Source organism: Passer domesticus, chromosome 19 (assembly GCF_036417665.1).
Source record: "Passer domesticus isolate bPasDom1 chromosome 19, bPasDom1.hap1, whole genome shotgun sequence".
NCBI classification, from domain to species: domain Eukaryota; kingdom Metazoa; phylum Chordata; class Aves; order Passeriformes; family Passeridae; genus Passer; species Passer domesticus.
The window spans coordinates 8,630,893-8,656,052 of record NC_087492.1 but is presented as its reverse complement, the minus strand read 5'-3'; the positions used below and the strand labels follow the sequence as shown (position 1 = coordinate 8,656,052).

The window sequence follows — 25,160 nt, the reverse complement described above, 5'->3', positions numbered from 1 at the left end:
CAGATCTGCACACAGAGCCTTATTCATTCTACAGCCCGTACCCAGCAGATAATCAGCCCCCTGTTCATTATCCCCCATGCCCTAACGGGGCCATACCTGATGCGTCCTCTGTCCTGATTGCCATACGATGCTGGTCATTACGGCTCCTGGAGATGTGTCCGTCACTGGGCTGCAGCAGGGTCACACTGGGCTGAGGAGGAGAGGGCAGCTGGCTGCAATGCAGGGCCCAATCCAGCATCCCCCAATGAACCTCCCAACCCAGGTCTCCCTGGGAACTGAAGGCACAGATTGCCGCTGGATAGTCAGCAATGCCATCAAGCCTCAGTCGCCATTCTGTGTCCCCACCTTCATCATGCCTACCTTGTTGTGGAGTACCAGGAAACGCTGCAGCTCTGCACTTGTATATGGAGAAGCCTTGATGTTCTGCATGGTGGAGCTGCGGCTCTGATGGTCCCCAGAGCTCTGCGGCACACGGGGGACCCTGCCATTGACCAACTGCCTCCTGTGGGATGGGGCAGAGGATCCTCAGTGCCCAGCCCTGTGGCACCCTGGGCACCACCCTGCTGTGCCAGGGAGGGGACGGGCAGTGCTGCCTGCAGGGACATGTCCCTGCCAGCTCCTGTCCACCAGCTGCAGGAGCCCCAAGCCCATCCACCCGGCCGGATCTGCTGGCTCTGTCCCCACAGCCAGGTGTGCTGGCCATGGCCATGGCAGGTCCCTGTGCACAGGACACCAGCTGGCAGGAGCTGGCCTGTCCCAGCTGCAGGGCTTGGTTTTGGGAACTCCTTTCACAGGAAGCACACAACTCCCCACCAAGCTTGAGCTCAAATTGAAAACAGACACAGCTCATCAGATGTGCTTTCAGCAACCTTGGGACAGAGATGTGGGTGAGACAGGGCAGGGCAGGGCAAGGAATGCAAAACCCCCCAGACGTGGGGCAAGCACTGGCCCTCCACAGCTGCCTTCTGCTCCCTGGCTCTGCCCAGCCCCACCAGGCTCCTCTCCCCCAGCCCAGGTGCAGAGCCCTCCTTGCTGTGGCAGGGCTACGCTGCACCCCAGGAGCCAGGGATGTGTCCTCAGGGCCCTTACCTTTGGCTGTGCTGTGGCTCCTTGCTGGGGGGCATTGGCTGCAAATACGGCAGTGTCTCGGGATACCTGGGGAGGGCAGGAGTCACCGGGGTGTGACAGGGGACCAAGAACCTGTTCCTGTTAGAAGCGGCACCCACAAACCCATGGGATTGTACCCCATGGCATCCCGCTGCCTGTAGCCCTTGGGATGAGTGCCCACAGCCCCTGCTGATGGGCAGGGCTGCAGAGGGGGCTCCCCACATCAGCCCCTCCCCAGCAGACACTGGCACCCCTGTGCCCAGCAGGGTCACTGCTGGCACCCATCTCCCCCATGCCAGCCCCGCTGCCCCCATGCCCTGGTGCTACTCACTGGCCAGGAACCTGCACGGTGAGCATGCGGTCACAGGACAGGCACGTGAAAGGCACTGGCAGCTGCCTGAGGAGGGTGAGGGAAGAGGGCTGGCTGAGCTCCTGGGGCCACAGCCCTGCAGCACACAGGCAGCAGCTGGTGGGCAGCAGCCAGGCGCTGGGCAGCTCACGGCACAGGGTCACGGCGTTTGCAGGCTGAACCGTGGGCTCTTGAGCCTCTTTCTCCCCATCCCCAAGGTGCTGGCTGAGGCCAGGGGAAGGCCACAGGCACCCATGTCACCATCCCAAGCAGCCCCTGCAGCGCTTGCAGCCCCTCTCGGGCACCAAAGTCCCCTGTGTGCATGGCAGGAGGGCAGGGCATGATCCAGCTCTGGGACACGGCGTGTCACAGCCCTGCCTGGGAGGAGCAGTTGCCCTCTCCCAGCCTGGCTTCTGGGAGCCTTTGCACCCACGGCCCCATTTTGCTTTGGGAGGGCTCTGTCCTGCAGGTGCCCTCTCCTTGTTCTTCCTTGCCTGTGTGCAACCTGCCGCTGGTGGAAGGATAAGGTGCAGCGGCTTCATCAGCTTCCCTGAGGTTCATTTAGCAGCAGAATTGGTGCCGTGGCAGGGGACCAGAGGGGCAGTGTGTGGGAGAGCTGGAGGGAATGGGACCATCACTGTCCCCAAAGCCATCAGTGTCTCCATCACACTCACTTCTTATACCCAGCAGCATTTTCACGCGACAGCCTATTCTCGAGCTCTTCCATGTTCCTGTTCCAGGAGTCCTCCAGGTGTTTGCGGAACGTCTTCAGCTCCAGGCGATCCAGCTGTGAACAGGTGCACAGCCTCAGCCAGCTGCCCCAGGAGGTGACATGGAGCTCTCCCGAGAAAAGCCTGGAGGGGGATCCTCAGAGGGATGCTGTCTCAGGCTGCCAAGTCCCAAAGGTGCCAGTTCCTCAAGGTGGGGACCAGGTACCCCTCACCTTCTCTTCCATTGCATCACTGATCTGCTGCTGCATCTTATTCCAGTGCTGCTCCTGGCCTGAAATCTGGCTCTGCAACTCCTCCATCCTCTCATCCAGCTCCTCCATGTTCTCTTCAAATTGGCTGCAATTGACTTTGCTGCCCAAGGCAGCTTTGTCCGCCTTCTAGCAGAGGGGAAGAGCAGGAGAGCGGTGGGGAAAGGGATGAGGAAGGACAGGCAGGGCCAGCGTGTGTGAGGGGAGAGGGAGGAGTGCTTCCCCCAGGCCAGCATGGCCCTTTCAGGCTGCTGTGGCCCCATTTGCCCCGTCAGCCTGGTGAGCTTGGTCCCACCATCTGGAGGGTGAGGGACCCCCTGAGCTCAGGAAATTCTCCCTCCCCACACCAGTTCTGCCCCCCATCCCCCAAGGGCAAGGGGCATTTGTCACCCTGCCCGGGAGCCCCTGGGCTGGTACAGAGGCCCCTCTAGACTGTACCATGTCCATTGCTGCCAGCATGTCCTGCTGATCTGCCTTCTCCTTCTGCAGCTTCTCCAGAGACTGGAACAGCATCTTTCAGCACAGAAAGGAACTCATCACACCACAGTAAGGTGGTGGCATACTGCAGGATGTAGAAGCACACCCCTCTCCCCCTGCCCAAAAACCTCAAGGGAATGCACTTGGGACCAGCACAGTGCTGTGAGGAGGTCAGCAGGAGATTCCTTGTGATCCCTGAATGGAGTCGTCTTGGGGGATGCTCTGACCAAAAAGGGGTTTCAGCCACCTACCGTGATATCCTTCTGCTTTTGTTGAGAGTCCTTCTGGAGCATCCCTGAGGCAAGGTTGAGTTTCTCATAGTCTTTTTGGATCTGCAAAAACTTGGCTTCCATTTGCTGTCTCAGCTCCTGATCCTGCTCCCGGGATGGAAGAACATAAGGTGCTGACCCAAGGGGGGTCTGTCTGCTCCACAGGGGCAAACACACATGACTCAGTCAGTGGCCATGAGCCCACCATGTCAAGAGGACATTTGTATCAAGGCTTTAATTACTGTCCATGCCACTGACTGGTCCAGGCCAATTTGGGCAATTTGGCTCTCCCATAAGATTACAGCAAAGCACAACAGAGCATGAAGATGTGGCATGGAGCTGCAACAGGACCGTGCCAGGAGTGGTGGGAGTGCTCCCCCAGGACCTCACCTGCTCATTCAGCTGGTCGGCTGTCTCATTCAGCATCTGCTCCAGCATGGCATTCCTCCTCTCCTGCTGCTCTCCCATCTTCTGCAGCTCACGCCTTGTCTCCTGCCTCAAAGCCCTGGCCAGCGGGATGGGGGCAAGGGCAGGGTTACCCCTGCAGGGCTGCTGGGCACCTTGTGCCCACAAACCAGGATGCAGCCAGACCATCTGGGCTCCCTTGCAGCCCCCCAGGGTATGAAACCCACTCCTGTCCTCTTACTCAATTTGCTGAGAGATCTCCTTGCTGCTCTCTTCTTTCCACTTGGCTGTATCCTTCCTCAGCTTTTTAAGGTCTTCCTCCAGCTTCTTCATCTGGAAAGGACAGTGACAGTAGAGTCAGGGCCCAGCCATCATGTTGTCCCAGCGTGTGGGCCCTTTAGCTGCATGGGCAGCCCCACGGTCCTCCACCTGGGCCTGAGGCCCTGACACCAAAAACTGATTGTGGAGCCACATTGAAGTTCCCCATGAGAGCCCAAAGATTACATGACCCAACAGCTCACTAAGGCAAGAGACTCCTTAAGCTTCTTTATGTCTCCTTCCATGAGGAGCTGTGTTGTCTTTATCTTGTCAACCTCCTCACGCAGATCCTGGATGAGAGTCATGTCCTAGGAGAGAGCAGTGGTGGCAGTGAGCCTCAGGGAGGGTCAGTGGGGACCCGCAAGCCCTCGAGCCCTGCTGTGGTTTGCCAAGCACTGGGGACAGTGCAGGGCCAAGCTCAGCCAGGCTGGCAGGGCTCTGCAGGCAGCACGGTCCATGCATCTAGCAGGGCCAAGAGTGCTGAGCTTCCAACCAGCAGGGCAGAGGGTACGGGCTGCAGTCTCAGACCCAAAACTTGCTCCCAGCAGCAGCTCACCTGGTTCCGTGACATCTGGACCTTGTTCAGTTCCCCTGACAAATGCCGCTGGCCAGCCTTTAACTTTTCAATCTCCTCGAGATGCTCGGAAACCACCAGGGTCTAGGAGAAAGCATTGTAAGGGACAAGTCACTGGTGAGTGTGTTTTGGAAATATGACTTGAGAACCACAGTGGTCTGCACAGACCTGTGTCTCCTGGAACTTCTTCAGGTTCTCTGCTATGCGGGAATTTTCTGCCTTTATCCCACCAATCTCCTCACTAAGAACCTGTGAAGCAATTCAAGAATCAGGGATGTCAGAGGTGATGGCCAGGGCAGCAACACCCCAAAGAGCCCCACCCTGCCACGGGCAGCCCATGGCTCAGCCAGGTGAGCAGGGAGAGTCCCAGTGCCACCTGCCCCAGCCGGGCTCAGTGCCAGAGCACTGAAGCCCATCCAGACAGCAAAGAGCCCCTGCCAGCGGCTCTGCCAGGGCAGTGAGGGCAGAGCCAAGCACGGCTGTGTGAGGAAGCAGAGAGGGGCTGTCTGCTGGGGGAGTGCCCAGGGGCTGGGAAGAGCCTCTACCTTGGACGTGTGTTTCTTATACTCTTTCATCTCCTTCTTAAATTCTTTCACTTCAGCAGCCACATCAGCAAGTGAGGGGCCACTCAGCTGGCCTGGCCACGGCTCCTGGCTGGTCAGGTACTGCACGTCCAGGTGCTCCAGCACAGCCTGCAGCAGTTTTCTCATGGCTGCAAACTGAATGGCCCCCTTCTGGGGTGTCCCAATGGCGAGATCCAGCATCTGGGAGAGGCTGAGTGTGTCCAGGGATGTTGCCATGACCGCACACACTCTGTCCCTGATTTGTCAGACGCCTTCCTGCCCAGTTGGGTCTGTCAGGGATGAGCAAAATTGGTGACAAATGGGTTAAACAAAAGGCGTGATAGAAGCAATGAGCAAACGTGATAAGGAAAAGGATGAGTAGCCAGCAGGCTCCGTCCTCCTACCTTGTCCCTTGCAGGACTGGAACCAGGGTGCTGGTGGCCCTCCTCATCACAACACCCGTTGCCAGGCAACGCACCACTCCACTCCTGGTAACCAGTGGGTTCCAGACTCATGAAGTCATAGATTAATGGAGCCTTGGAATGGCTGGGGCTGGAAGGGACCTAAAAGATCATCTCGTTTCAGCCCCGGTCAGGGACAGGTCAAGGAACATTTTCCGCTAGACCAGGTTGCTGCAAGTGCCACCTAACCTGGTCTTGGACATTTCCAGGAATGGTGCAGACTGTGGCAAGGCATCACCATGCTCACAGGGAAGAATTTCTTCCCAATATCCCACCGATCTCTCCCCTCTCTCAGTGTGAAGCTGTTCCCATGTCAGGCCCTTGTGCAAAGTCCACCTCCAGCCCTTTTGTAGTCCTTTTATTTGCCAAAACATGCTCCAAGGTCTGCCAGGAGGGTACAGCCTCATTGTCTTTCTTTTTTATCCGTTGAAGATGTCTGTTACACCTAAGCCAGTTCCTTCACTGCTGCAAACCCAGGGCCAGGTTTGGAGCATCCATTGGGATCAGCCTTTGCCAGGGAAGCAGTGGGGTGCTGTTCCTCATGCTGGGGGTGCAGGAGGAGCCCCGTGAGCCCCTGGCTGAGCTGTAGGGTTGTTGGGGCACAGACTCCTTTCTCCTCAGGAGTTCAGGGCAGAGAGTCTCTGTGGGTGAAGCCTTTGTACCATTTCCTCCAAGTCAGGTTTTATGTCAGCTTGACAGTCCATAAAGAAGACAATGAAATCATTTCTCCTGCCAATGTCCCCAAGATTGTGTGGGAAGACAAGCCAAGTTCTTCCCTTGAACACCTGCCATCCACCCCCACCTGCCCCTTTCCAAAACACGCTCCGTTCACCCCTTCTCCTTCCTGCTTCAAAACTCTACAGCAGCAACCTTTGGGTGAGGGGATACAGAGCTGACTTATGAGCCGGCAGAGGAAATAAACCATCGAGGACTCTCAAATCGGCTTTCAAGCATTGGGAAACCTGACAACATGGAAAGGGAATATATTTCCTGCACGCTGACCCTGTCAGCCACCTTCTGCTCTTTCTTTGTCCGACATGTGAACATGGGAGACGCCTGCAAATCCTCTCTGGCACATCTTCTTAGCTTTAAGGTCTCTAATCACTATTGCCTCCGTTTGTTTTTTTCACCCTTCATGATTTTCTCTTGTCCCTAATTTCTTGAGCTGTTTATTGCATACAATATGAGAAAGAAAACCAGTATCAAAGGCACTGTCTGCAGTAGTGACCAATGAAGTTAATCTCCAGGGACATGACAAGGCTTGTAATAAGCAGCACATCTAGGGAAAAGTAGAGCAAAGTAAGTTCATTTCAGTGCTGTGTTGTTTATTGCTCAAATATGTCTTGTAAGAGACATAGGAAGATGAAATAAGAGCAGTGAAGAACAACAAGAACAAGAAGTGAACAATGAATGATGAACATGAAATAAGAACAATGAATAAAGAACAATGAAATAGGAATAGGAAGTTAGAATAAAAAAGAAGAACCAATAATTTAGAACATTTATACAGAACATAAATTAAGAATGGAGAACATGAATTAAGCTGGCTTGTCTGCCTTCTTCACTTTTTTCTTTGGAGGCTCCATTCCAGCTGGAGACCTTGGCTGTGGATGTTGTCTTCTGTATGGGTGAAAGAAGGACAGGATGGAGTTAATTCAGAGAACCCACTCAGCCTGCCCAGCACAGAGGGCACTACAAATCCCTCTGTGTGACCAGCCAGGGCAGAGCTCTGCGCTCCAGAGGGCATTTCCACAGGGAGCAGTGGGTGAGTACAGGGCAGGGAGCGGGCGCTCCTTGCCAGCAACGGGGAGAGCAAAGGGGGAGCAGCACGGCAAGAGGGAGAGGCTCCATGCTCTGGTTCTTGCACGCTGATGGGGAGCAGTGGCACCAGTGCCCTTCAGGGGCACTTGCCACCTCTGAGCACCAGCTGCTCATGCCCTGTCGTCTGGCTCAGCCCAGCCAGGCCCCTGCCCCAGGGACCAGGAGTGAAACTTGGCTCACGCAGTCGTTGGCTGCTTTGCCCTGCCCAAAACTACCCCGTGTTTGACTTGTCCACAGCAGATCCAGGGGGAAAGGGCAGGTTGTCCACCCCTCTGGCAAGCAGGGAGCAGGCTGATGCTGCCCAGCATGCTGGGTGCCCTCCTGCAGCTCACAGGCTGCTGTTAACTGCGGTGCTGGTGCCACGGGAGGGATGGTCACATTTCTTCTTTTCTTCTTGTCCCTTTCTACCAGCTCAGTGTCTTCTGCTCCTTGCTTTCCTGCTCATTTTGGCTTCACCAGGCCGTTTTGTGCACACACAAAGCCTAAACATCTTCAAGAAATCTCCCTCTAGTGCTTCAGAGAGTGTTCTGAAGGAAAATGGTAGTAGGATCCCAGGACATCAGGTGTTATGTGCACATGTACAGTACCCAGCCAGCTCTGGGCAGGGCAGCAGCATGCACTGTCCCTCGCCCTGGCCCTGCTCCAGGATGGACAATGGTGGAGGTCACCTGTCACCGAAATTCAGGAATAAAAATTAACAAAAATGCAGTATTCAGAATCAGGCATTTCTTTATTGCGAAGCCCAACTACAGCTGTGGATGCAGAGGTGAGAGCTCCACCAAAGTGCAGGCATGGTTCCAGATGGTGTAAGTATTTATTACCCACGGCATTTATTTATTTATTTCTTTATTACCCATAAGCATTTATGACACGTTCTACTTTAGGTGTCCACAGAGCCCCATCAATACCTTGGGCCGCCTTGATTTGTTACTGCGCTCTCAAGGTACCACTGACTGCCACATTAACTGCCATGAACTGGCCGAAGGTTTTATTGCTGCACGCCATGGTGAGTGAGAAGCATGCCTGCAGTGTCCTTTCTCCCGTCAGAGCACAGACATTCCTGGGTGCTGGGCTCCGTGCCAGCCCCGGCACACGGCGCTGCTCTGCGGCAATGGGGACACGGGGAAGCGCTGCCCGCCGTGCGTCCCCCGTGTGTCCCCCCATGTCCCCCTGTGCTCCCCCGCCTAGGGAGCTGCTCTTGCCCGGCACGGCCGGGCCCAGCCGCCGGGTCTCGCCGGCACTGGGCAGGATCCGGCGCAGGCTACGGGACACGGCGGGGCTGCCCGGCTGGAAAGGAAAGCAGCTCCGGCTGCTGACAGGAGCTGTGGGCAAGGGGCTGCCGCAGTGCGGGAGGAAAGCCGCTGGGCCAGCCCCTGACGCTGCCCCTCAGAAAGGAGGAGGAGGAGGAGGAAGCTGCCACACGAGCTCGGGATGTGCCAGTGCAGAGATGAGGGGACGAGTGCGCACTTGGGGGCCGGGGCCAGCCCTCGGGCACGGCTCCAGGCGGCTCCTGAGTCGGCGTCAGGGCTGCCTGTAAGGATTTCAGGCGGCAGCCGAGAGCAGCAGCGCCAGCAGTGCCCGCCGGGCCCCATGGCCATCTGCCCGTGGCTTGCCAGCCCCTCAGGGCCGCGGGCTCTGCAGCGCTGCTCCTGCTGCCGCAGCAGGCCCGGAGCCTCGGAGCTGCCCCGCAGCCGCCACGGGAGCAGCAGCAGCCTCAGGGCTGGCCCGGGCTCGACCTGCTCAGCCCGGAGGCAGAGCCACAGCAGGGGCAAGGAGCTGAAGGAGCCCCAGGGAGAGCGGGGAGGAGAGAGGCTGGTGAGACAAGGCCCGGCCTGGAATTTTAAGGGTTTTTATTAACTAAATAACTGAACACTAATTATTAACTAACTTATTACAACTAAAAGGTCATCATTCTGATGACTGCTGTCTCCGGCGTTTCTTGCTTCTGACTAGATGTGCCAGGTCGAGCACTGGGTGCTGAGTCCTGTCCATCGGGCTGGGGGCTGTTGATGTCCGGTGTGGCTGGAGAGGCTGGTCGAGTCCTTTCCAGCTGGCTCCTGGAACAGGAACATGGAGGCTCTCGAGAACAGGTTGAGGCGTGAAAACGCCGCTGGGATTAAGAAGTGAGTGTGATGGAGACACTGATGGCTTTTTGGGGACAGCGATGATCCCATTCCCTCCAGCTCTCCCACACACTGCCCCTCGGGTCCCCTGCCACGGCACCAATTCCACTGCTAAATGAACCTCAGGGAAGCTGATGAAGCAGCTGCACCTTCTCCTTCCACCAGCAGCAGGTTGCACACAGGCAAGGAAGAACAAGGAGAGGGCACCTGCAGGACAGAGCCCTCCCAAAGCAAAATGGGGCCGTGGGTGCAAAGGCTCCCAGAAGCCAGGCTGGGAGAGGGCAACTGCTCCTCCCAGGCAGGGCTGTGACACGCCGTGTCCCAGAGCTGGATCATGCCCTGCCCTCCTGCCATGCACACAGGGGACTTTGGTGCCCGAGAGGGGCTGCAAGCGCTGCAGGGGCTGCTTGGGATGGTGACATGGGTGCCTGTGGCCTTCCCCTGGCCTCAGCCAGCACCTTGGGGATGGGGAGAAACAGGCTCAAGACCCCACGGTTCAGCCTGCAAACACCGTGACCCTGTGCCGTGAGCTGCCCAGCGCCTGGCTGCTGCCCACCAGCTGCTGCCTGTGTGCTGCAGGGCTGTGGCCCCAGGAGCTCAGCCAGCCCTCTTCCCTCACCCTCCTCAGGCAGCTGCCAGTGCCTTTCACGTGCCTGTCCTGTGACCGCATGCTCACCGTGCAGGTTCCTGGCCAGTGAGTAGCACCAGGGCATGGGGGCAGCGGGGCTGGCATGGGGGAGATGGGTGCCAGCAGTGACCCTGCTGGGCACAAGGGTGCCACTGTCTGCTGGGGAGGGGCTGATGTGGGGAGCCCCCTCTGCAGCCCTGCCCATCAGCAGGGGCTGTGGGCACTCATCCCAAGGGCTACAGGCAGCGGGATGCCATGGGGTACAATCCCATGGGTTTGTGGGTGCCTCCTCTAACAGGAACAGGTTGTTGGTCCCCTGTCACACCCCTGTGACTCCTGCCCTCCCCAGGTCCTCCGAGACTCTCCCATATTTGCAGCCAATGACCCCCAGCAAGGAACCACAGAACAGCCAAAGGTAAGGGCCCTGAGGACACATCCCTGGCTCCTGGGGTGCAGCGTAGCCCTGCCACAGCTAGGAGGGCTCTGCACCTGGGCTGGGGCAGAGGAGCCTGGCGGGGCTGGGCAGAGCTGGGGAGCAGAAGGCAGCTGTGGAGGGCCAGTGCTTGCCCCACGTCTGGGGGGTTTTGCATTCCCTGCCTTGCCCTGCCCTGTCTCACCCACATCTCTGTCCCAAGGTTGCTGAAAGCACATCTGATGAGCTGTGTCTGTTTTCAATTTGAGCTCACGCTTGGTGGGGAGTTGTATGCCTCCTGTGAAAGGAGTTCCCAAAAACCAAGCTCTGCAGCAGGGACCGACCAGCTCCTGCCAGCTGGTGTCCTGTGCACAGGGACCTGCCACGGCCATGGCCAGCACACCTGGCCGTGGGGACAGAGCCAGCAGACCAGCCGGGTGGATGGGCTGGGGGCTCCTGCAGCAGGTGGACAGGAGCTGGCAGGGACGTGCCCCTGCAGGCAGCAGTGCCAGTCCCCTCCCTGGCACAGCAGGGTGGTGCCCAGGGTGCCACAGGGCTGGGCACTGAGGATCCTCTGCCCCATCCCACAGGAGGCAGTTGGTCAATGGCAGGGTCCCCCGTGTGCCGCAGAGCTCTGGGGACCATCAGAGCCGCAGCTCCACCATGCAGAACATCAAGGCTTCTCCATATACAAGTGCAGAGCTGCAGCGTCTCCTGGTACTCCACAACAAGGTAGGCATGATGAAGGTGGGGACACAGAATGGCGACTGAGGCTTGATGGCATTGCTGACTATCCAGCGGCAATCTGTGCCTTCAGTTCCCAGGGAGACCTGGGTTGGGAGGTTCATTGGGGGATGCTGGATTGGGCCCTGCATTGCAGCCAGCTGCCCTCTCCTCCTCAGCCCAGTGTGACCCTGCTGCAGCCCAGTGACGGACACATCTCCAGGAGCCGTAATGACCAGCATCGTATGGCAATCAGGACAGAGGACGCATCAGGTATGGCCCCGTTAGGGCATGGGGGATAATGAACAGGGGGCTGATTATCTGCTGGGTACGGGCCGTAGAATGAATAAGGCTCTGTGTGCAGATCTGGCTAATGTGGCATGGGTATTTTGCGTCTGGGGTAAGAAGGAAGGGGCAGAATGGATTGGGAGGACTGGTACATGGGGTAACTGAGCTTGGAGCTGGAGTGAGGTGGGAAAATGGCCATGGCCAGTGTGGGACAAGTGCTTGAGTTCTGGTGGGTGGGGCCAGCACCTGTGGCAGCTCACCCTCACTTCACCCCCAGGCCCTGCCGCCTCACGAGAGCACCAGCCACGAACAGCTCCCCGACAGGTCTCACGGGCCCCAGGGCTCGACCAGCCTCTCCAGTCCTGCCGGACATCAACAGCCCCCAGCCACATGGACAGGACTCATCACCCAGTCCTCGACCTGGGACATCTTGTCCGAAGCGAGAAACGCCTGTAACAACAGTCATCAGAAAGATGATATTTTAGTTGTATTAAGTTAGTATATAATTAGTTAAGTAGCGTTAAGTTATCTTGTTAATAAAAACCTTTAAAATTACAGGCCAGGCCTTGTCTCACCAGCCTCTCTCTTCCCCGCTCTCCCTGGTGCCCCTTCAGCTCCTTGCCCCTGCTGTGGCTCTGCCTCCGGGCCAGCCCTGCTGCTGCTGCTGGTCAGGGCAGAGAGTCTCCATGGGTGAAGCCCAACAGCAGTTAGAATGCAAAGTAATGAAGAGAATGATGGCATTGAGAATGGATGACCATTGATTCCTTTGTTTGCAAAAAACAGATAACTAAGTCAAAATTTTTTCTGTGTGTGTGGCTGGAACTATCCGCTCCACTCGTCCTGAGAAGAATAAAGTAACGCCCAACTTGCCAAAACTAAAAGGATAGTGTTTGAGGATTTCATTTATCCTGGTTTTGGTGACAGTTGCTAATGACCCAGGTGGAACTTTCCTCCTTCTTTTGCTCCATGGATTGATGGGATCGAGAGGACTCCAGTGCACTCCAAAGATTTTTCCGGAAGATCCTCTGATGCCCTAATCCAGTGGGTTCAAGGCAAAGAGCCCTGGGATTTTAGGAAGGACGTTCAGACACACTGTTAACTCCAGGTGGAGGAATTGTGGTAATGGCAAAAGTGGGGGAAGAGGCTGAGAGAGGGCATGCTCAGAATGTTCAGCAGGGAATGCTGGACAAGTATTTCCCTCCTGCACATCCCTGGTGGGAGGAGGGGGAAAACACTGTCACTGTGTTGGTGTGCACCAATGGAATTCCAGGGAAATCAAGACACTGGAACCAGTAAGGATTCAGTTGGAGCCTGATGGAAGACTGGTCAGGCAGAACAATTATTCTTTGAAGTTAGAAGGTAGAAGAGGGTTAGAAGAATGAATTGCTAAATTTTGGAAGATGGGTCACTAAGGGAATGTGAGTCACAATATAGCACTCCTCTCCTGCCAGTAAAGGAAGCACACACTAAGGAACACAGGCCAGTACAAGATGTCAGAGCTGTCAAGGAAATAGTGTGAGACTGGTGTGAGACCCAGTGGTAGCAAGCCCTTATACACTTTTCACCTCAATTAAGGAAACTGATGAGTCCACTGTTGTGGATGTTAAGGATGATTCTTTCTGCATTGCCCTTGAAACTGAAAGTCAACTCGAATGGAAAGTTCCTTGACGGGCCATGAAAACCAATTGAGGTGGACTGTTCTTCATCCAGGGTTCAAAAATCACCCCACATTATTTGAGAAATGTCTCAATTTGAGACAAGTTAGGAGGAAACATCTCCTCTAAAGAAAACAGGTTTCAGCACGCCCTCCCTCCCACAGCAAGGAATTTTTTTGTAGGAAAGTGAAAAAAGCTGTTTATTTAACACACAGAGTGCAGGCAGGCATGGGAAAAAGAATGAATAACGTTAGATATTCAAGCCTTCTCATTGTGGGGTAGGCTGGTGGATTCAGAGCTCTTTCTGTAGGCGTGGCTCGGCTCCTCCCGAGTCCAGAGGCGGGATGTGCATCCCAAGGCCTCCCCTGCGGGACAAGGCACAGGGCTGCCGGCGATGTTCTGGTGCTTCAGACCAGGGAAAAGCAAAAACCGTTCCAGGAGAAGAAGCTACAGTCCTGGAAAGACTTCTGCCATTGTCAAAGAAACGAGAAGCCAGCTGAAAGCCGAGATGTACTCCCTCTGTCTGTGCTGCACAACACAGCTGAGGGAGCCTGGGGCAGGATGTTGGAAAACCACACCAAAAGAATTCCACTGGCTTTGCACCCCTCTCTCAGACCTAGCTTAAAGTTACAGGACCCATGTCTGGGCATAAAGCAGACAATAGGAGACACAGTATCATCCTGTCACCCTGTCATGGTTTGACTCTGCCACAGTGCCAGTGCCTCCATGAATATACACTTTCTCTGGTGGCTTCTGTGTGATGTGATCAGGAACAGAGCAAAGCAGGCTCCAACTCAGGAGTGAAGGAAACAAAATTTATTAATTACAACATCTAAAAAGGAACAAACACAAAACTAAGAATGAAAACCCTCCAAATACATTCCTCCTCCTCCCCTCCATTTTCTCCACAGAATGAAATAACACCATAGATTTCCAACCCGACACCATCTCTCACATAATCAGTCCATCATCACCCCTCAAATAATCAACCCTCAAATCCATCAGGGAGAGAGGAGTCCCCCCTTGCACCATAGGCTTCCCCCAGAAACACAATTGAAACCTCTTGTGTTTCCGTGTCACTCGTGGCACCACCCAGAGAACATCGGCCCTCGTGACTTCTTCCCTCCATGTCCAGTGCTCTCACCACTGCACATGGGCCAGGACTGCTTTTAGGGTTCCCCGTTTAAGGATGCTCCACTCAGTTCCAAAAGCAGCAGTCTCTCAAATTCAGGACACCAGTCCCCCCCAAATTTAAACTCCTGGGGCCGAGGGGCCTCATGAACAGAGATCTTCCCCTCCTGGAGACAGAGGGCATCCCACACCCTCCTCAGCCATCTCTGTTCCCGCCACTGCTTCACTCTTGACTCCAAGGCATTGCCTCCCCCTAAATACAGTCTCTGAGTCACAGGAAGAACATGGGTCTGTCCATGGCCATACAAGAAAGAGTCCAGCTCAAAGTCAATCCATCATCTCTGCCCACCTAGGATTCTTCTCACCTCTTCTGACATCTCTCACATGCACCAACTTTCCTCACACTTGCCCATTTCTTCATGCTTCATCTCTCTCTCCTCTTTCTCATTCAGGAGGATCAGTATTTGTAAGGTTTCCATTATTTTACAAAGGGGTTAAAATCTGGGCCTCTGCCTGCCCAGAACTCCCACAGCTGCCGGGCACCTTCTCTCGCCGCATCCCCCACTTCTGGTCGGCCGTGCTGCCAGCCCATGATACTGAATTCCAAGGCAGCACAGGCACTGGCTCTCTCTCTCTCTCTGTCTCCCGGGGGGTAGGAGGGGGGCCCGATGCTTCTCAGGCTCCTCCACCCTTCCATCTTGCAAGGCCTTCACTCCCCTCCTCTGCCCGAGGCTCCGGCCTATCTCACCCGGCCGCATGGCTTCCCTCCCCCAGCCAGCCCCGGCTGGGCAGGGGAGCTCTGAGCTCCTTTACAGACTGAAACTAAGAGAGAGTTCTCCTGGCAGTTCTTGCTTTTAACCCCCTGTGTTCTCAGAGGCAGTCCATACCTTCGGTGGCCAAACCAGGTGCCAATATTCAAATCCAAGCACTGACTGGTTTGACCACAACCTCCCAAAAAACTCACTTCCGTCTTAACCCACGACACACCCCAAGACAAAAACCAATTGACAAAAGAATTGGAGGTACGGTGTTGCGCTTTGAATTTATCTTATTGATTCCTTTTTAAGTGCGTCGTTCTGTCCTCGTGCCCTCATGTTCTCCCTGAGATGGTTTACTCCTGGGTTTTACCCTCCCTCAAAGCTGCCCCTCATGTCATTCTCCACCCCTTGTTCCAGCTCTTTCCCTGCCTGTCAAGGCAACCGAGCCCCTTATTCCTGAACCTTCTCTGCCCCTTAACTCTCGGGCCAATCCCTGTTCGCAACATCCCATTGGAATCCCCCTACTCCTGGAAGCCCCATTGGCGCATGTGAGCCATCCTCTGCACCCTCCTACCCCAACTGGCCCCAGATGCTTGATGTAATCCCCTCACTCCTCCCCTGAGGATTCCCTATTGGTTTGCTGTTTGTATCCACCCCCTGATTTGTATCTGTACAAAGCCCCTTGCACAGGAGTGCCTGGGGCTCTTTGTGTGAGCTCCTTTCACCTGGAATAAGCTGTTCCTTGTGGAACATCTAGACAGACAGCTTTCTCCTCTGCCTGGTTCCTGATGTGGCTTCTACCTGGCGTCTTAGAGCAAGTGGCTGTAAAGGTTCTGTCTCTGGTAAATCCCCATACCCAGGCAGTTCCCTATTGCTGGTGGGGTGCTGGAGTTCTAAGAGCTGGCCAGGGCTCTGGCAGTCACTTCAGAATGGGAAAAGGAGAATGAAGATACCCCTTTGCTGCAGTATGCAGGTGATGCTTTAATTGCTAATTGTTGTGGTGCAGGGTTCATTTGGTTTGTTCTGTTTCCCCCTAAAGTTATAATGGTTCGGTCCTAGGGTTCCCCCCCTCTCCTCCCCTGGCAACCCCTCCTTTTGAGAGTGTCAGTTTTTTGTCTCCACCCCTGTTCCCCTGGTTACCCTCTGTCAATCCCTCCCTGAGTTCCTGTCCATCAGCCACTGTCCCCTTCCCTCTTTCCAGAAAGTTCTCCCCTCCTCGATGGGTGATTGGATCGGGAACAAGGGTCCCTCCCTGTCACATTCCCTATTGGCGAGCCGGCATGTTTGTCACGAGTTTGTTCCCTCCCAAGTTCTTCCTCATTGGTTGAAATGTTGTATGTTCCGTCCCTTTCTGATCGGCTGTACCCCCACCTCATGGTTTTGACTCGGCTGGCCTTCCCTGGAGACATTAAAGAACTCTGGACTTTGCCCCCGAGACGAGACCCTCTTTTCTACTTCGCCTTCCTGCTGATCACTGCTGCCTCCTGCTGAGGCGCTCCCCGGATGCCCCCGGCGCATTTGGGCAGTGCCCCCCGGCTGTCAGTTGCTGTGCCTTCAGCTCGGCCGGTGCAGCCTCCTTCCCCCGCCCGGGGGAGTAGAGAAAATCTCGGACAGCAACTCGGAAGCTAATGGAACTCAAGCTGGATGCATTGAAATGACTCTTAAGTTTCCTGAACATTCTGAGACAAGCCAGTTACAGGGTATCCAAGAAGAAGGCCCAAAGTGTCAAAGAAGTGCCCTAATGCCAAACCTACCTGAGGCTCATTTCCCAGGGACAGCAAAGCCTTGCAACCAAAAGGGTGGAGGGGATTTGTGAAACTCCAGAGCCAAGGTCTGTTTGCAAGTTAGGAATATTTCTAGGAATGGGTGGTTGGTGTGGGCTCAGGATTTTTAATTCTGGCCTATGGGTAAGACCTTTATATGAGACCCTGAGAATCGCCCAAGGAGGTGCTACACCAAGGAGGTGCTACAGTGGACCCCAGAATGCCAGAGGCTTTCAGAGACCCCAAGAGAGCTCTAATGCCAGCCCAGCACAGGCATTACCTGACTTGAGCAAGCCTCTTGAGCAGATTGTTCATGAGCACTGACGTGTTGCACTACGGGTGTTAGCTCAGAGGTTATGCACATGGAAAAGGGCCATAAGATATTTTTCCAAACAAGTGGACAGTGTAAGTTAAGGGATGTCCCTTAACTGCCTTTGACTTGGAGCAGGAGCTGCGCTTTAATCCAAGAAGCCCCGAATGGACCATGGGCCAGATAATGACTGCTCATGTTCCCCCCTTGGTCCTCTCTGTTCTAGAACACAAAGGAGGCCACTGGTGACCCCCAAGTCAAATGCTGAAGTATCAAGTTGTCTTGTTGGAGCAGGATGATGGGGAACTGCAAACAACTCCTTTGCCTTGCACCCAGCCACGTTCCTGGAATCTGTACCAGAAAGTCAAGAAGCCTCACAACATGCCTGTGTTCCAACGACTGAGCAGCTTCACTCCAGCAGAGGAGATCCTCTGGTAGAAGATCCGGCCTGGGAATTGTCCACAGGTGGGAGCAGCTTTGTGAGCAAAGGAAAGCAGAAGTTTGGCTGTGCAGTAGGGCCCAATCCAAGCCGTCCCATTACCTCTTACCACCTCTGCACACAGGGCTGAGCTGCTCAGCCTATGGCAGCCTGGAATTGTCTCAGGGGAAGAATGGGAACACATGGGCTAATGCTAACCGTGCCTTTGGAGCAGTACCTGCCCACGGAGCTCTCTGGAACAAAGGAGGGCTCCTTTCAGCACAAGGATCCTCTGTCAAAGGTGGAGACATTACCAGACAATTACTAGAATGTGTTCAGGTACCAGCCCAAGTGGCTCTCATGCATTGTAAAGCTCATCCATTAGGAAATACATCAGTTAGTGTAGGAAACCGACTGGCAGATAAAGCTGCTAAAGGGCTGGCAGAGAAACGCATCCTAATAGTTGCTGCAGCAAAATGTATGACCTTTCAGAGGTAACCCCAGAATAACAAGCCCAAGATAAAATGCTGGCAAAATTGAATGGCCCTGGATCTAAAATAGTATAAGTTTTGCCAAAAAGTTTTACTAAGTAGTTTAATAGGAATTATTGCATTTTAGTGTCTTAAGTCTTTCTAAATATCCAATGATTTAAGTGGAAGTAATCCTAAAAGAAATAAGGTCACTTATAAAGGGGGGATGTGTTGGAAATGATATAACTTTCTAATCTGAGATTCCTATTATTTGTTTTCATTAAGTCTGTTAATAATGGCTTCACTTAATCATTAGCAGTGCAGTTTTCCACTGGAGCATGTAGCAAGACTTTATACAAACTGCTATTAATGGAACACCATTTGGGAAAATCACTGAACTTTTAAGTTTTGCTAGATAACCTTGACATGATTCAGTGAACAAAGATTGGGGTAGAGAAATGGGGCTGAGAACTGGACACGAGGAATGCAGAATTTGTAGAGTGTGAGGACAAGGTGTGGAAACCAGAGGTAAAGAAGAAATGAACAAGGAGAATTCTGCTCTTAGTGTCGTGAAAACAATATCTGGAAAAACACTACACATAATAAAAAGACTGAAAAGTGGACCAATTAACATTGTTATCACAACCAGAAAGAAATAAATGCTTTAATTTTCATATTAGGGATTTTTTTCATATTAGGGATTAGGCATTCTTTACTGCAAAGCCAGATGTATGGGGGATGGCTGCACAGAGAGTACATGCTGTGTACAGGAAAAGCCCCTGTTGAAATACTGTATTTGTCATCATATTCATAACTATTCTCAGAAGAAACACACATATGGCAATAATTTCCCCCAAGACATGAATATACATTCCCTCCCCTCAGCACATGCACTCTTCTGCCCTGGGAGTCTCCATGGCAGTCTCGGGTGGTCGGTGAACCCACAGTCATACCTGACCACGTGGTGAAATGGTGCTTCTTTGCAAATGAGGAGAAAAGTTGGTAAAGCTGGCCAGTTATTTAATTAGTGAAAGCTTAGATCGATGGGCTGTAGATTGACTCCCCTCTTGGTAAAAGTTTATCCTGCTTTTGATGATGTGGTTCCATGGACTTGGCAAAATGAGCATAGTGTGGAGCCCGCCAGGAGCAAGCAATTGTTCATCTGGCAGCAGCATGAGAACTGAGAAATCAATAACAAATGGATGATAGGAGATTAATGAATGAAGAGAAATATGTAATTTATAAGCAGTGAGCTTTAATTTATTTGCTGAAACTACATAGTGAAAAGTTTAGAGAGTGGGTGTGCATTCTGAGTGGAGCTACTCCCATGTACCCCAGTGCTGGGAATAAAGTAATGCCTGATAACTAATAGTAAAAATAGTGTAGGACACTTTGATTTATCCCAATGTTTTCAGAGGCCATGGGAAAAGGCTCTGCGTGTCTTTCAGAAGGTTTTTTATTAACGTAATAGAATGAAAATGTTATTTCTCAGACAACAATTGTCCAAGAGTTTTCTCTCTGCTGAGACGATGTCCCTGGTGGAGCACGGGGTTCCCAGTCCTGTCCAGCTACTTGAGGGCTGTCGAAGTCTCCCGGGGCTGGAGTGGCTGGGGGAGCCCTGGTGCCCTGGAGACGTGTCGGGGGGCCGTGCCTGGCCGGTGATGCCGAGAGGTGGCAGGGCCTGGGGGAGAGGCAAGGCTGAGCCCCCAGGCCCCGGGGCTGCCCCGTCTGGGTCAGCTCAGCCAGCTCAGAACGGGGCAGCAGGAGGGTCACCTGCTTGGCCAGAGACCCGCAGGGAGCAGGTGCAGACCCAGCAGACAGCCAGTCTCTTGTCCCCCTGCTCCCCGTGCCCTGACAGGGCCACACCTGGCTCATCCAGTGTCCTGGTCACCACAGGAAGCTGGTCATTGCGGCCCCTCGGCACGTGTCCACCCCTGCCCAGCAGCTGGGCCACTCTGGGCTGGGAAGGAGAGAGTAGCTGGCTGAGAGGCAGGGTCCAGTCCAGCATTCCCTAGCAACCCTCCCAAAGCAGCTGTGCCCGAGGAAACTGAAGGCACAAATTGACCCAGGATCCTCAGCATCGCCCGGCCCGCCCAGAGTACACGTGCCATGTCCTCACCTTCATCATCCCTACCTTGTTGGGGCGGGTCACGAGTCCCTGCAGAAATGCCTTGTTCCGCAGACAATCCTGAATTGGTGGCAGTTTGAAACTGCTGCTCTGATGGTCGCCAGAGCTCTGTGGCACATGGGAGCCACCGCCACGGACCACTGGCCTCCTGTGGGATGGGGCAGAGGATCCTCAGTGCCCAGCCCTGTGGCACTCTGGGCACCACCCTGCTGTGCCAGGGAGGGGACTGGCAGTGCTGCCTGCATGTCCCTGCCAGCTCCTGTCCACCTGCTGCAGGAGCCGCAAGCAGGGAGCAATAGCCTGTCCCACACAAATGCAGAGCCCTCCTTGGTGTGGCAGGGCTACGCTGCACCCCAGGAGCCAGGGATGTGTCCTCAGGGCCCTTAACTTTGGCTGTGCTGTGGCTCCTTGCCAGGGCGCAGTGGCTGCAAATATGGGAGTATCTTGGGGAACCTGGGGAGGGCAGGAGTCACAGGGGTGTGACAGGGGACAAACAACCTGTTCCTGTTGGAGACGGCACCCGCAAACCCATGGGATTGTACCCCATGGCATCCCGCTGCCTGTAGCCCTTGGGATGAGTGCCCACAGCCCCCCCTGATGGGCAGGGCTGCAGAGGGGGCTCCCCACATCAGCCCCTCCCCAGCAGACACTGGCACCCCTGTGCCCAGCAGCGTCACTGCTGGCACCCATCTCCCCCATGCCAGCCCCGCTGCCCCCATGCCCTGGTGCTACTCACTGGCCAGGAACCTGCACGGTGAGCATGCGGTCACAGGACAGGCACGTGAAAGGCACTGGCAGCTGCCTGAGGAGGGTGAGGGAAGAGGGCTGGCTGAGCTCCTGGGGCCACAGCCCTGCAGCACACAGGCAGCAGCTGGCGGGCAGCAGCCAGGCGCTGGGCAGCTCACGGCACAGGGTCACGGCGTTTGCAGGCTGAACCGTGGGCTCTTGAGCCTCTTTCTCCCCATCCCCAAGGTGCTGGCTGAGGCCAGGGGAAGGCCACAGGCACCCATGTCACCATCCCAAGCAGCCCCTGCAGCGCTTGCAGCCCCTCTCGGGCACCAAAGTCCCCTGTGTGCATGGCAGGAGGGCAGGGCATGATCCAGCTCTGGGACACGGCGTGTCACAGCCCTGCCTGGGAGGAGCAGTTGCCCTCTCCCAGCCTGGCTTCTGGGAGCCTTTGCACCCACAGCCCCATTTTGCTTTGGGAGGGCTCTGTCCTGCAGGTGCCCTCTCCTTGTTCTTCCTTGCCTGTGTGCAACCCGCTGCTGGTGGAAGGAGAAGGTGCAGCTGCTTCATCAGCTTCCCTGAGGTTCATTTAGCAGTGGAATTGGTGCCGTGGCAGGGGACCAGAGGGGCAGTGTGTGGGAGAGCTGGAGGGAATGGGACCATCACTCTCCCCAAAAAGCCATCAGTGTCTCCATCACACTCACTTCTTAATCCCAGCACCACTGTCACCCTGCTTCATCTCATTCCTGAGCTCCTCAATACTTCTCTTCCAGGTCTCCTCCATCTGGTTACGGAAAGTCTTCAGCTCCAGGCGATCCAGCTGTGAACAGGTGCACAGCCTCAGCCAGCTGCCCCAGGAGGTGACATGGAGCTCTCCAGGGAAAAGCCTGGAGGGGGATCCTCCGAGGGGTGCTGTCTCAGGCTGCCAAGTCCCAAAGGTGCCAGTTCCTCAAGGTGGGGACCAGGTACCCCTCACCTTCTCTTCCATTGCATCACTGAGCTGCTGCTGCGTATTGTTCCAGTGCTGCTCCTGGCCTGAAATCTGGCTCTGCAACTCCTCCATCCTCTCATCCAGACGCTCCATAGTGACATCAAACTGGCTGCAATTGACTTTGCTGCCCAAGGCAGCTTTGTCCGCCTTCTAGCAGAGGGGAAGGGCAGGAGAGCAGTGGGGAAAGGGATGAGGAAGGACAGGCAGGGCCAACGTGTGTGAGGGGAGAGGGAGGAGTGCTTCCCCCAGGCCAGCATGGCCCTTTCAGGCTGCTGTGGCCCCATTTGCCCCGTCAGCCTGGTGAGCTTGGTCCCACCATCTGGAGGGTGAGGGACCCCCTGAGCTCAGGAAATTCTCCCTCCCCACACCAGTTCTGCCCCCCAGCCCCCAAGGGCAAGGGGCATTTGTCACCCTGCCCGGGAGCCCCTGGGCTGGTACAGAGGCCCCTCTAGACTGTACCATGTCCATTGCTGCCAGCATGTCCTGCTGATCTGCCTTCTCCTTCTGCAGCTTCTCCAGAGACTGGAACAGCATCTTTCAGCACAGAAAGGAACTGATCGTACCGCAGTAAGGTTGGAGCTGCATCCTGGCCAGGGGAACACACCCCTCTCCCCCTGCCCAAAAACCTTGAGGAAATGCACTTGGGACCAGCACAGTGCTGAAAAGGTCAGCAGGGAGACATTCTTGTGATCCTGCCTGGAATCACAAGGAGAGCCTGGGAGATTTTTTGATACCACAGGATTTTCAGCCACCTACTTTGATTTCTTTCTGCTTTTGTTCAGAGTCCTTCTGGAGGGTCCCAGATATGAAGCTGAGCTTCTCATAGTCCCTTTGCATCTGTACAGCTGTTGCATCCTCGGGCTGCATCTGCTGTGTGTTCTGCTCCAAGGAGGAAAAACATTTGTTGCTGAACAAAGGGGGTCTGGCTGCTCCACAGGGGCAGACCCACATTACTCAAACAGTGGCCAAGACCTCTCAGTGTCAACAGGACATTTGCATCAAGGCTTTCATTTCTGTCCATGCCACTGACTGGTCCAGGCCAGTTTGGGCAGTTTGGGTCTACCCCAGGGGATGTCCTCAGTCCCCCATGCTGCCAGCTGCCTACCTGGCCCCAATTCCTCATCATCTTTTCAAGCTTGCCCACAGCCATCTGCCGGGACTCCAGGGATTCCACCTGCTCCTGGAGGTTCTCACAGCGCCGGAGGAGCTCCCCCAAATGCTCATTGATGTCAAAGGTGCAGTTGGAGCACTCTGCCTTTGCCTTCTCCTTCTCCTCCTGCACACTCTTCACTATCTCCCCTATCTCAGCCAGCTGCAGGAAAGGCAAAAGGAATCAGCTCAAGAGATGGGATGAATGGAACCACCAGTCCTGCATGCTGTGGGCTTCAGTGGCCCCAGCCAGTTGGGGAATGTGGCTGGGAACCCCGCCAGGAGTACTGCACCAAGCCAGGAGGGCTGGGAATGCTCCCCCAGGACCTCATCTGCTCGTTCACCTTGCTGGTTGTCTCAGTCACCAGCTGCTCCAGCATGGCCTTCCTCATCTCCTGCTGCTCTCCCATCTTCTGCAGCTCACGCTTTGTCTCCTCCAGCAAAGCCCTGGCCAGCGGGATGGGGGCAAGGGCAGGGTTACCCCTGCAGGGCTGCTGGGCACCTTGTGCCCACAAACCAGGATGCAGCCAGACCATCTGGGCTCCCTTGCAGCCCCCCAGGGTATGAAACCCACTCCTGTCCCCTTACTCGAGTTGCTGAGAGATCTCATTGCTGCTCTCTTCTTTCCACTTCGCTGCATCCTGCCTCAGCTTTTTAAGGTCTTCCTCCAGCTTCTTAATCTGGGAAAACCAGTGACAGTAGAGTCAGGGCACAGCCATCATGTTGTCCCAGCGTGGAGGTCATTCAGCTGCACAGAAAGCCCCAGGGCCCCCAACACAGTCCTGAGACCCTGACCCCAAAACATGCTCTTGGAGTCACATTGAGGTTTTTCATGACAGCTCAAAGGTAACATCACCCCACAGCTTACTGAGGCAGCCAACTCCTTAATCTTCTGTGCTGTGTGGTTCTGTGCTTCCTTTATCCTGTCAATCTCCTCAGTGATATTCTCAGAGAGGGATGTGACCTAGGAGGGAGAGGTTGTGTTAGCCATCCCCTGGGATGGTTCTGAGGGGACCTGCAGGGCATTAACCTCTAACATGGTATGCTCAGCATGGGGGAACAGCTCAGGGACCAGCGCAGCCAGCCTGGCAGGGCTCTGCAGGCAGCGCGGTCCGTGCGTCCAGCCAGCAGAGCAGAGGGTATGGGCTGCTGTCTCAGACCCAAAACTTGCTCCCATTAGCAGCTCACCTCATCCCGTGCCTCCTGGATCTTCTTCATGTTTTCTGCCATGCCGGACTGTAGGAGAAAGTGGTATCAGATATGAGGAGTGGAGGCAAAACGACATTCACCACCTCAGTGGTCTGCACAGACCTGTGCCTCCTGGAACTTCTTCAGGTTCTCTGCTATGCGGGAATATTCTGCCTTTATCCCACCAATCTCCTCGCGAAGAACCTGTGAAGCAGTTCAAGAATCAGGGATGTCAGAGGTGATGGCCAGGGCAGCAACACCCCAAAGAGCCCCACCCTGCCACGGGCAGCCCATGGCACAGCCAGGTGAGCAGGGAGAGTCCCAGTGCCACCTGCCCCAGCCGGGCTCAGTGCCAGAGCACTGAAGCCCATCCAGACAGCAAAGAGCCCCTGCCAGCGGCTCTGCCAGGGCAGTGAGGGCAGAGCCAAGCACGGCTGTGTGAGGAAGCAGAGAGGGGCTGTCTGCTGGGGGAGTGCCCAGGGGCGGGGAAGAGCCTCTACCTTGGACGTGTGTTTCTTATACTCTTTCATCTCCTTCTTAAATTCTTTCACTTCAGCAGCCACATCAGCAAGTGAGGGGCCACTCAGCTGGCCTGGCCACGGCTCCTGGCTGGTCAGGTACTGCACGTCCAGGTGCTCCAGCACAGCCTGCAGCAGTTTTCTCATGGCTGCAAAGTGAACAGATCCATTCTGGGGCATCTCGATGGCAAGATCCAGCATCTGGGAGAGGCTGAGTGTGTCCAGGGATGTTGCCATGACTGCACACACTCTGTCCCTGATTTGTCACAAGCCTTCCTGCCCAGTTGGGCCTGTCAGGGATGCTAAAACGTATAATGAAAGGAATGAGCAAAAGTGATGTTAAAAAGGTGGAGTAGCCAGCAGGCTCCTTCCTCATCCCTTGTCCGTCACAGACTGGAGCTTGCTCTGCTCATGCCCCTTTTCATCACAACTCCTGTTGCCAGGCAGCACACCTCATC

At 55.1% G+C, this 25,160-nt stretch overlaps 2 protein-coding genes across 5 annotated transcripts; both read right to left on the bottom strand.

Moving 5' to 3' along the window:
* Positions 1–306: 306 nt before the first annotated feature.
* LOC135283678 (glutamine-rich protein 2-like) lies at positions 307–25,160 on the bottom strand. Of its 2 annotated transcripts, none has more exons than XM_064394715.1 (13): positions 24,685–25,160; positions 24,308–24,388; positions 4,461–4,562; positions 4,108–4,212; positions 3,828–3,919; positions 3,572–3,686; positions 3,164–3,286; positions 2,874–2,948; positions 2,400–2,564; positions 2,131–2,243; positions 1,439–1,504; positions 1,090–1,155; positions 307–502 (listed from the first exon to the last, which is right to left on the bottom strand). In XM_064394715.1, exons 1-13 carry the CDS (start codon positions 24,937–24,939, stop codon positions 322–324), a joined length of 1,539 nt encoding a protein of 512 aa, XP_064250785.1. In that variant the 5' UTR covers positions 24,940–25,160; the 3' UTR covers positions 307–321. The 2 variants fall into 2 exon arrangements, with proteins under 2 accessions (XP_064250785.1, XP_064250784.1); XM_064394714.1 differs by lacking the exons at positions 24,308–24,388; positions 24,685–25,160 and adding exons at positions 4,647–4,727; positions 5,024–5,454.
* On the bottom strand, positions 21,094–24,276 carry LOC135283679 (glutamine-rich protein 2-like). 3 transcript variants are annotated; one of them, XM_064394716.1, is made up of 9 exons: positions 24,185–24,276; positions 23,865–23,960; positions 23,585–23,676; positions 23,341–23,443; positions 22,953–23,159; positions 22,604–22,726; positions 22,307–22,381; positions 21,833–21,997; positions 21,094–21,676 (listed from the first exon to the last, which is right to left on the bottom strand). In XM_064394716.1, the coding sequence occupies exons 1-9, from the start codon at positions 24,224–24,226 to the stop codon at positions 21,557–21,559; spliced, it is 1,023 nt and encodes a 340-aa protein (XP_064250786.1). In that variant the 5' UTR covers positions 24,227–24,276; the 3' UTR covers positions 21,094–21,556. The 3 variants fall into 3 exon arrangements, with proteins under 3 accessions (XP_064250786.1, XP_064250788.1, XP_064250787.1); XM_064394718.1 differs by lacking the exon at positions 21,094–21,676 and having other exon boundaries at positions 21,865–21,997; positions 22,307–22,461; XM_064394717.1 differs by lacking the exons at positions 21,094–21,676; positions 21,833–21,997 and having other exon boundaries at positions 22,111–22,461.